At 38.0% G+C, this 12,026-nt stretch overlaps 1 protein-coding gene across 1 annotated transcript in view; it reads right to left on the bottom strand.

Moving 5' to 3' along the window:
* The window catches only part of map3k20b (mitogen-activated protein kinase kinase kinase 20b), a 15,305-nt gene extending 5,255 nt beyond the window's left edge, over positions 1-10,050 (bottom strand). The window contains exons 1-7 of the mRNA XM_077556331.1: positions 9,799-10,050; positions 7,492-7,579; positions 5,481-5,582; positions 4,763-4,828; positions 4,645-4,673; positions 4,420-4,557; positions 1,955-2,041 (exon numbers count right to left, since the gene is read on the bottom strand). Of these exons, the coding sequence (XP_077412457.1) occupies positions 1,955-2,041; positions 4,420-4,557; positions 4,645-4,673; positions 4,763-4,828; positions 5,481-5,582; positions 7,492-7,579; positions 9,799-9,957 (669 nt within the window). The 5' untranslated portion in view covers positions 9,958-10,050. The remainder of the gene's footprint in view (positions 1-1,954; positions 2,042-4,419; positions 4,558-4,644; positions 4,674-4,762; positions 4,829-5,480; positions 5,583-7,491; positions 7,580-9,798) is intronic.
* Between the last annotated feature and the right edge of the window lie 1,976 nt (positions 10,051-12,026).

Genomic DNA, 12,026 nt, shown 5'->3' with positions numbered 1-12,026 from the left:
ATACACTTGTTAACATAAAAAAGAAAAAAATGTTAAAAATATAGAATAGTCACTGATACGGTAATTTTATAATAATTCATAAAATTGAGTTTTTTTTGTTTTTTTTAAGTGCTGTACTGTAAAAAATGTGATATTGATTTTTCTGCTACTAGATGGCATCATTGAATTTTAAGACGTTGACAGCTCAGCGCATTTTCTTTTCATATTAAGAGCGATCTAATCTTTAACATGAAGTAACTTGTGAAATTCTGCATTTTTAAAATTGCAAAATACAACTTGCCAAGCGTCTCCACAAATATATGCATCGTTATTAAATTGATTACTGCTCATTTTTGACGTGGATATGTCTGCTACGTTGCGACTTGACTTCCGCCAATACAGGCTTTCCAAGTAAGTGGTGGTCATTAATCGCGCGTTCAAAAAATTGTGGCATTAAAGAGACTTTAAATCAACTCAAAATGAACGCACTCATTTTGATACCCCTAGTTAAAAAATAATATCCCTTGTTTTATTTGTTTAGGACTTGTATTATGAGCAGGCATGTTGCGTGTTTTAAATAGGACCTGTCACTGGCTGCCAATGTAGGATGGCTAAAATGTATATTCCTGTTTTAGAATGACGTTTTAACATTTGTTGATGTGGGACTACAGAGAGAATGTAACTTTCTATTCTTATACATTGTCCGTGTTTAATAAATCAATAAATGCATGTGTACTTAATGCTAAAAAAATTGTTACTTGATCAAGTAACAACTTGAAAATCCAATGCATTCTTACCTTAACGGAAAAATTAGCTAAAACCTACAAAGGAAATGTTTACACTCAACACAAATGTTAGCATAATTAAATGTCAAATTATTTGTCATTTTAATAATGAGTGATATTAGTTAAAAAATATTTACTGCAGTAGAGTAGTACTGAACTTGTGCCCTGTGGTGGTATGTGATTAAAAACACTGAATTACATTTTTTTATTGAATTTTTTAAACTGTGCATAAAACAGTGTTTTTTTGTATTTATTTAGTACAGTTCAGATATATTTAAGGCTTTATTTAAATTGGATCATTATTTTACTACAGTGACTATTTTGTTATATTTAAATGCAGTGTAAACTGTACATATTGTTAGAGGATGTAAATAATATTAATAAAAGTAAGAAAATCTGTCTTTTTTTTTGTGAGGTACATACTATACTTGTAAAAATGTTGAAATTTAATTCACATGTTTACATGACTTTTTTTTACAATGCTGTTAAACCGTATGAACCAATAGATGAATGCCCCCCCCCCCCCCACACACACACACTTCAAAAAAAAGTTTCGCGGCCAGGTCTGAATGAGTCCAGACAGCTCCATCGTACCGTGCAGTAAATGGAAACTGTTTTCTCTCAGGATTAATCCTAAAATATCAGCCACTCGGCACGGAGAGAGCGAGATCAAGTAGGAGGGTCAGGAGGGGAGAGGTGGTGGAGCAACATGGTGGGGGCGGAGGGGGAGGAGGAGGAGGCGGGGGACAGAGAGACACTGGGAAAGAGGAGGTGGGGGGGTTATTTAGGGAGAGAATTTGGAGATCAGCCAACAGCTACAAGGAATCATGTTCTCTGGGTTGTTTGTTGGCCTCCGCCGTGCGTGTGTATCTTAGCGCTTGTATGGTAGTCAACTAAAACGCACAAGTCGTATAAACATCATCCCCAATAAACGTCTTGAATCGCCTTTCTTCTTCTTTTCTCCTCAAGCTGTAAAAGTAGCAAAAGTGCAGCGAGTGGCCCAGCTCCACTGCTTGCGTATCCAGCAGACCTTACAAGAGCACGCCACTGACATCAGGACTAAAAATACACGCCGGCTTCGGCAGCTCACAGTGGAAACCATGAGAGCATTGCATTGTTTGTGCGGCCTCCTCAAATGTTGTCTATACAACTCCACATGTTCATAGTGCGTCCACACCGTGTGCGTGTACCTCTTGTTTCTCCACCACCAGCCACGCGACCTGCAGCCCCTCAAAGCCCTTGAAAGGTACTTCACGAGTCAGCATCTCCCACAATACCTGCCCACAGAGCACAACATGGCAACAACAACAAAAATGCTTAATTGACATAAAAGAATGAGACCAACTTAAGAGAAAGCTTTTTCCATCATTAATATCACCTATAACATGTACAACTCAATTGAAACAAAAAATTGAGAGGGAAAGTGAAAAGTTGCAGAAGTGTTCACACCCTCTTATAAATGGGGATGTAGCTGTGTTCCGAATGAACCAGTCAATTTAAAAGTTAAATCGGAGTCAGCACACACCTGTCGCCATTAAGTGCCTCTGATTAAATCCAACTAAAGTTCAGATGCTCTAGTAGGCTTTTCCTGACTTTTTTTGGGGGGCTTCCGTTGCTCTAATTACCTAGTCAGTTAGATACAGTTACTTAGTCACATAGTTGAAGGTACATAGTTTGTTAATTAATTAGTTACAGTTACGTAGCAGGTAAGGGCACTTAGACACAGATAAAGTTACAGTGTTACATTTACATTTTTACAGATACTTAGTTACAAGCACAGGATGTGGCCGTGTTTACAGTTTACCAGTCACTTTTAAAAAACATAAAAGAATGAAACCAACTTAAGAGAACGCTTTTTCCATCATTAATATCACCTATAACCTGTACAAATCAATTGAAACAAAAAAATTGAGCGGGAAAGTGAAAAGTTGCAGAAGTGGTCACACCCTCCTATTTATAGGGATGTGGCTGTGTTCCGAATGAACCAGTCAATTTAAAAGTCGTGTTAAATCGTAGTCAGCACACACCTGCCGCCATTTAAAGTGCCTCTGATTAAACCCAACTAAAGTTCAGATGTTTTAGTAGGCTTTTCCTGACTTTATTTTTTTTTTCTCCCGTTGCTCTAATTACCTAGTCAGTTAAATACAGTTACTTAGTCACATAGTTGAAGGTATATAGTTTGTTAAATAATTAGTTACAGTTACGTAGCAGGTAAGGGCACTTAGGCACAGTTAAAGTTACAGTGTAGCATTTACATTTTTACAGATACTTAGTTACAAGCCCAGGATGTGGCCGTGTTCACAGTTTACCAGTAACTTTTAAAGTCGTGTTAAATAGGAGTCAGTACACACCTGCCATTTAAAGTGTCTCTGGTTAACCTCAACTAAAGTTCCGCTGTTCTACTAGGCTTTTATTGACATTTTTTTCACATTTTTTTGGGCTTATTTTACTTTGCTTTAGTCAATTACTCAGGCGCAGGTACGGTACTTAGATACAGATACTCAGTCATATAGCTGCAGGTACTTAGTTACATTAGTGTTACATTACTTTTTTACAGTTACTTAGATACAAACTCGGGATGCAGGTGTGGTCACAATCTACCAGTCACTTGTAAAGTCATGTTAATTGGGAGTCAGTCAGCACACACCTGTCACTATTCAAAGTGACTCTTATTAGCCCCAAATAAAGTTCTGATTTGACTGGATTATGGAACTGGAATTTGCAACTGCTCAGAGAGAACAAAATGCCAAAGTGATTATCATTAGTGAAAATAGGAACAGATTTAAGGACTTAATTTTAAATGAAACATCAGCAGCTTCATTGATTTATTTTTAGGAAAGTGAAACATTAATATTTTCTATTCTTCTTAAGAAATTAACGACAAAATGACCGTTGAATTATTATGCTATAAAAAACACAAATAATAGCATTTGTTATAGACAAGCTCTATAAATTCTGCTGGAATTTGTCAATACCACTCTAGACATAAATTAACGGATTAGGCAAGAGGTATAGTTGCACTTCTTGTCCGTACCTAATAAATTATTTCTAGTAATTACCCCATTATAATAAATACGCGTCCCTAATCATGAATTTTATAATGTATTTTTTTTCTCTTTGACCTGTACAGGTATGCTGCCCAACTAAAAATGGAAAAACTGACATTTTCGTTGCCGTATAAAAGTTCTATCATTGAATTGCTCCATGTCTTGACGCTCAAAACCTTCCAAATGGAGGACATGCTCCGCGTTGACACATTGATGAATAACAGAACACAGCAGTGCCCTTTTTGCATGTCCAGGGCTCTACAACCCTTCTCCAGCAAATTTATCGTGACCAGCGGAGACACATTGCTCACATAACTCACATTCTCAACCCAAATAGATTTATCAGAAATATGTCTCAAGACAAGTGCATGTATAGTATGGGGACAGTTGCAACAAATCGGCAGTTTTTGAAATCACTTTCTGGCTAAAAATAGGATTAATTAAATCTGTAAACTACGATAAATGAGTGTATCCCAATCAGGACTGCCTACTTTATAAAGTGTTTAACATGTTTCCTAAATATAAGTCATCATATATAACAAAGCGCCTGAGGAACCGTATTCTCAGTTGATATAATAAATATGATGTCTCATAAAGAAGTATCTCACCACGCCATAAGAGTACGTGTCACAAGTCTCCGAGACAGGCAGACTCTGAATGACCTCAGGAGCCATCCAGGGAAAGGTGCCCACCACAGTCATGTGAGTGGTGTGGGACAAGAACTTGGATGCACCAAAGTCACAAATCTGCATTTGAAAAACAAAAACATTTATTTCACAACATGCATTGACGGAAGGGTTGAGCATGTCAGTAAGATTTTTGTAAACATTCACCTTAAGCACTTTGTCTGCTGTCATGACCACTGAAATGAACAACACAGTATTAGAATAATAAAATAAAAAATTCAAAGCCACATTGTCAGCATGTGGAAATGGAAGAGGAGATAATTACCATTCCGTGACTTGAGGTCTCTGTGGATGACTTTGATGGGAGCCTCTGCATGGAGGTAATGCATTCCTAATAACAATTACAATTATTAACATCATCAAGAACACATCAATGCACTTTTATTAGCGTTAAATATATTTACTTGATTGAAAGTGACAATATTAACTTTTTAAAGTTACTAATTGCCCTGGCTGCTGTGACTACATTATGAAAAAATAATAATAAAAAGACAAGAAAGGGGTGAGAAATAAAGAAGAATGTGTGGACTGGAGACTTTGCGTCGGGACTCTCCATGTTTTACTTGTCCAGCTGCAGGTACATATAAAACTACACATACCAACATCTGTGTTTGAAAGCTAAGTTTATCACCACTTTTCGATTTGCAATTGACTGTATATTCTAAAAAATTAAATTTCAACCAAATAAGTATAACGCTAGACGCTACCAACATAGCATGTGGCTAACATTGTTTACAGTGCCTGCTAGCACTGCATTTGGTTGAAGCTGGATATGCGGTCGCTTCTCTATTACTTTTTTATTACGACTACGCACTTTGAGAATCACGATAGTGGATGTTAGAGGCGTGACTTGGTCAAATATTCTTATTTGGGGGAGTCGGGGGTGGCGGGAGATTAGTGAAGTCTGGCTAACTTTGAGGCTAAGATTAGCTAATGTATCTGTATGAAATGTTTTAATAGTGTCACGTGAATGCATCAAATACCTTTAGCCATCTGTATGGCCCACATCATGATCTGCTCCATGTCCATCTCCTCACTCTGCTCACTGGACAGGTACTCATAAAGAGACCCTCCACTGGCATATTCTGTACACAGAACACATGCAGTCATAGTAGCGTTTCTTTACATGGATATTAGCCCTCCCCATTCACCTCCCACAATATGACGTAAGGTCTAACAGTTTTCAGTATCACTGGGTCTGACTCGATGGTGACTAATAAAGCAGCTCTGACCAATGCATGTCATGCTTCATCATTACAACATGCTGGTATCAGTTTCAAATGTCCTGCCAGAAAAAGCAGCAATAACTCAAGAGTCAAATTGTACATCTAGTAGTGGACAAATTACTGCAGTACAACGCATGCTAGCATGACTTGTTTATTTTCACGAGAGGATGCTTAGGTCTTCGAGTGTCAACTTAAACAGTCAGGACAAAAACACAATGTAAGGCTTGTGAGATTTAGCTTGGATAAAGTGTAGTAATAGCAAGGTGGATTTCTGTTTCAGGCATACTTATTATTTAGGGTTGAATCTAACTACCGTTTGTCCTTATGTTCTTACATTTGTGCTCAATGTGTCGCTATGATACTCTATCTGAAATTAATTCATTCGCTTTCTTCAAAAAATAATAGATAGAAAAACATGGCTCAGTAATAATTAAAATGTTTAAGAACACATATCCCTTTATATGACAAGAAAGTACTGCATTGCTTCCAATTTCAATTGAAAAAAATAATACAGTAATAAAAAGGGTCAGCGTGAGCTAATAATACCAAAAGCCCATATGCATACTTGTATTTCTCGAATATTCAGATAAAATCTAACTTTAATGTTGTTTTGGAGTTTAGGGTTCTTCATGTGAATTTCTGACCCCAAAAATGTTTGAGGATGAATCGTTAGTGACAAATAATAGCAAGTGAAAACTTCCTTCTTAATCCAAAAAAAGCTAACTTTCAAAGCATTTTCCAGCAATGACTTTTTCCCATTAACACTGTAAAGTGGTGCCTTGAGATACAAGTTAAATACGTTCTGTGCTGGAATAATATTCATAGCTTTAAATATTTGAATCAAAAATAGTCTCTCAAATCAAATGTTACTGATATGTTCCAGCCAGTGGGTTCGTCAAGGACAACAAATATACATATACCTGTGATTATAGACAGTTCTGAACATTTGGGCATTTCTGATATTTTCGCAATGCAACACACCTTACGCGGTGAAAACAAACGGCGTATTGCTTTTGCCTGTGACTAGCATACATACCAGGCAGATTGTTATAGTAGTCAAATGACATTTCATCACATTTTGAATTTAAAATAATCCTCGCGATGATTTTCAATGAGCAAAAAGATTCCTTTCACCAAGTTAATGCCGCATTCAAAGAAGGTAGGAAGTCGGATTGATCCCATTCGAATTGTCCCACTTCCAACCTTCGAGGTAAACAACAAAGTGTGGCTGACAACGATAAATTGTTTGTTGTTCTGGTTAAAGCCGTGTTCAAATACTGTTGTGTTGTTATAACGCAGCAAAACTGTTGATATGCGCTAGCGCGTCCATTACGTTTTAAATCATGTGTTAGCATTAAGCTAGCTGACGTTCCTAAGACAAACTTAAATGGTTGTTACCAAACACATTTGTTATACGTTTGGTCTGACAGCTTCTTTACTAAAGACTCTCTTTTGGGGGAAGAATTGTTTACTGTCTGCCAAACGGCTGCTTGCTGTGAAGTCAGATGATTTGAGTTCGCTGCCACCATCTAGCACTTGATAATAAAAAAAATTGTATGTCAAAAGTTGGTTGAGTGATGGCTCGCTTCTCGAAAAACTCGCGAGTCGGGTCACTCGTATCTCAAGGCATCACTGGATGTCTATTTTCTACTAACAATTGTCCGTCTGAATAATTCCTGGCTAGGATTCAAGTTCTGGAGTTATCTTAGTAGAAGACGCCAAATGACAGGATGGACACACAGACACACTCACACCGAAGGAGTCAGACCTGTGACGATGCCATAGTTGGGAGATTCCAGCACGGCTCCATAAAACTGAATGATGTTCTTATGACTCAGGACACTGAGAATCTCAGCCTGCATGAAAAGACGAGCCAAGAGAAAGAGAGAGACATAATTAACCTCCTCCTCTCCCATCACTGTAGTGAAGAAACTTGATCTTTGAGATAATCACGTATAAATCATTGGTGAGCGTACAAGTTACAAGTTCAAGCCTTGAACTGTTGTGTCATTAGTACGATGTCTGAGTCTCGGCAGCACAGTGGAAATCATGTCCTTAACTATTGTTCCCAACTTGTGAGCCATTGGAAATGATCAATTTTGACTTAATTGGTCAAAATGTATTCATGACAAATGAAATCATTTTGGGTCAGTTATCTATGCCAGCAACCTTTCGTGAAGTTTTGTTGTTGTTGTTTTTTTTTTTTTGCTATACTGTATCAAATTTTTTTTTGTAATAGGCAGTTTGTGGAGTTAACGGAAAATAATAATGACTATTACAGTAGTCAAGATGTGACCAAATAGATATACAATCAATACATACACCATCAGAAATACATAATGATCATAAATTAAAAAGAGAAATTAAGAAGTCAATATCACCATATGGCGCCTAGAAGACTTTCCCACATCACTAAAAATAACGTTTTTTTAATAAAATAATTGCAAGCAGAGAATGTACATGCAAACAGCAAAATGTATGACCTTGCTGACAGGGTGGACATTTTCGACTAATGTTAGCATTAGCAACAGGCACATATTGGACCTTGACTTACAAACAAGATCTTTAGAAAGTTGAATGTCTACTGTTTAACAAACGTATTTCAAATTTATGAAAGGTTTTTATATCAACTGTTATGTCACTATGACAGAACGGACATGTTGAGCTTGACAGCAACCAACTCCAATCATAGCGTAATGAAAATAATGAAATATAAGAGTCAGCATTTATTCTGCAGCTATCCGTTTTTTCAACCTCCAATGAATAAAGACCAAATGTTGTTAGTTATGTCACTGAAAACATCTGTGAGCAATTCCCCATAACGACAGGGTGGACAGCAATTTTAGTAACACATTCACAATGTTCAAGATATGATGTTAAAAATTTAATTTGCATGATGAAAATGACTGATTTTTGTTATAAAATATATAAACGGTATAAAATCAAAGACACACATTTGAAGAGATGCACCCTTGTACATGTATGTATGTGTATGTGCGCAGATGTTTGGCCATTCATTATTACATTACATTACATGATGGCGGCATGATTGTCTTGAGGACACCATAAGTACTTTATAGTGATATAAACCTTACAATACACAAACTAAAATGTTATACTGAGATTTTTTTCTCTCCTAATGTCAAATATGTAGCTTGGCCCAATAAAGGCTGGGAAATGCTGCCTTAAATGAAACAGCCTCTGCAAATGTCAAATAAGTGTCTGTTGCCAAGCAACGGAATAACTACTCATCCATTCTGCTCAATTGCGGCAAAAAAAATGCATCTAACGCCTGCCTATTTGTTTTTAACGTGATCATAAGACTCGGAAGAAGAATTTCAGACTTTCCAACCCCTTTGTGCCGAATGACTTCTCTGCACTGCAGCTCATGTGCAACAGCCGTCCTTTTACAAATCTGAACGTACTTTGGAGCTCCACAACCCGAGTTAAAACGAAGCACCCGTTTACATTAAGCGTCGCAGGAATGTGTTTGAAGGATTCCTTCCATTAGCCCGTACTGACGGTTGACCTCGATGCACACGGTTTTCCATATCTGCCCACTGAGAAAGAAACAAGCCTGACAATGAATCAGCTCTTTGTTTTACCCATCATCAAACGTACTTTACACCACATTGTTTCCTTGCGCTGCCGCAACAATACCAACATGCGCCTTCACACACAGGTCAGCCAACTTCCTGCCACGGAGGTTAACAACGCCTGTACTATTTCGATATTAATAGCACCACTGGAAATTGTGAGTGGATTCCCCTCGTGGGGTGACACCCGAGTCTGACGTCAGCACGTCCGCACATTTTGCCCAAATGTACAATTGGAGGAACCTGGCATAAGTCATTTCTTCTCCCATTAAGTGCTGGGAGGGCGGGGAACACACACAGAGGTATGTTTTAGATAAACACATGGCTGAGAACAGGAGAGGAGGGGGCTCTCTGGGAATCTAGGAAAGGATTCTTGCTCTGGTTTGAAGCCTCAGAGGAAGCTTTTGATTATTTTATGGTTTCAGTATCGCCAATGTTTGCTATTATCAGTGAGTGTGTGTCGTCTGTGTATGTCCTACCTCTTTGTCAATCTTCAGAAGCTTCTTCACTGCCACTTCCTTGTCTTGGGATATCCACAGGGCCCGGTAGACGCTCCCGAAGCTGCCTCCTCCACAGTTCTCATAGTAGAGCAGGTCCTCGTGCTTTATCTGCACAAACGACGAGCCGGGGGACGACATGGCATACTGGCTCTCACACGCACGCGCACACACACATGCATACGCACACTCACACACAGGTGCGCAACACACTCTCGCCCAGTGACCCGCACCGTGACCTCAGGACGCAGAAGATGAGGACTGAGAAGGAGCGTTGTCAGTCAGTAAGTCAGCAGGGGCGATAGTCACTGAGAAGAAACCAGAAAGTGCTGGAAAGGGCGAGGGGAGGGCTGGTGGACGGGGGTTTGGGGACTGTAAAAAGTCTGCAGGAGGCATGGCCTGGCTTTTTAGTGCAAGGTGTTATATTGCCGAGTAGTGGAGGGTAGTGGAATTACAATGCAGAGCACACACTAAATGCAATGACGAAAGGATAGTGAGTGAGTGTGTCTCAAATACAAATACTTTATTACTGGACTTAAGATGTTTTGTAATTAAAATCAGATTTATTGGCCCAAGTATGTAAAAACACACAAGGAATTTCGTCCTAAAAAAAACAAACAAAAAATAGCAATGACCAACAGAGGAAGACAAAACAGGAAGTCTGGTGGTTCGTTAGTTAGCGCCCCAAGTTTCTTAAATGGGGGGGAGGACACATGAGAAAAGGAGGGATACACTGTGTCTTCTGACAGATTAACTTCTTGCATTCAAGGATTCTCCATCTATTTTTTTTACACTAATCATTAGCTGCGTTTTCAAGCCAAAGCTAGCTAATTCTTGGTTTAAAAAAACAACATGTGACATGTAGAGGTGGATAGAGTAACCAATAATTGTACTCAAGTACTGTTATTTTAGAATATGACACGAATAAAAGTGAAAAGTAGTCCTCCAAATTATACAAATAATAAAAATGTAATAAAAATATATAATAAAATGAAATGTGGGTGGGGGGGGGTGCTCAAGTAGTGAGTACCTGGCAAGTAACGTCTGATTTATTTTCATTAACATCAAATAGACAAAAATATAAAATATGAATGTGAAACTACTAAATATCCCTCAATGATACAAAAAAAGAAAAAAAAACATTTTAAAGCTACTCAACGCAGAAAATTCCACTTTGAATTGCTACTGCCACCTGTGGCCAAAAAATGCAACTGCACACACTATTTTTCACACACAGACAAAGGGCGGGAAATTCAAACCCGAATCCAGTCTAAAAATTATTCACCAAAGGCTTGCAGGAGTACTCATGGTGAACAGCTAAGGTGTTAATCTACTAATTAGAAGATATTTCAATCATAAATGGTCAAATCAAAAGGATTTTGTAAAGATATTTTGGGGCAAATTGTTACAAAAAGCAGCTTTAATAAAATAACAAAAACTAAGGTAAATTCAGTCGCAAGAAATGATCTTACATTAATACACAAGGATCAGCTCAATAGGCTCACAAGAGGGTTAGGTTTATAGTTGGTGTCCACTATTCGTCAGAAGCCCGTGAAAGACGAAAATCCATATATGATTGACGCCCGTTGAAATGGAATGGAATCGGTGGGAAAAAAATGTAAGCACCCCCAAAATTCTTAAAATAACACTTATACATTTCTAATATGCATTTTCCACGAAAAAGTATTATTTAAAAATATTGACAAACACTGAAAAAATATGCCTACACTGTGGATTCAACAAACTGCAATTTGTATTATTGGCCAGCTGGTTTGATTCCACAGAATCAAGTTCCAAGTGAAGTTCTTGTAGGCTGAAATGCTGACATTTAGACAAACGTGAACTCTCATGACATACAGTCACTGTAAAAGTATGAACTATGCATACTTAGGTAAAAGTAGTTAGGTAGAATATTTTTGTTGTTGTCAACTTATCCAAACAGTTATTGTATATTACTGACAGTACTACTTTCTACTTGTGTATTTTTTTTTACTTGTACTTCCATACAGGAGCTTGCTCAGTACTTCTAATTTCTTTTTTTGAAGACGACGTTGTGTACTTGTACGCAAGTACAGAGTGTGACAACTTCTGCCACCTCGGTGTCTCAGTTACGGTTTGCTGCGTGCAGTCTGCAGCAGACTCACTGTTCAAATATGGTCAGTGGCATCCAGGGCATTCCTTTTTCCTGGATGAGTGTGGCTATATACAGC

The sequence above is a fragment of the Vanacampus margaritifer genome, chromosome 2 (assembly GCF_051991255.1).
Source record: "Vanacampus margaritifer isolate UIUO_Vmar chromosome 2, RoL_Vmar_1.0, whole genome shotgun sequence".
Taxonomy (NCBI): domain Eukaryota; kingdom Metazoa; phylum Chordata; class Actinopteri; order Syngnathiformes; family Syngnathidae; genus Vanacampus; species Vanacampus margaritifer.
The sequence above is the reverse complement of the archived record's forward strand: the minus strand, read 5'-3'. Positions and strand labels throughout refer to the sequence as shown.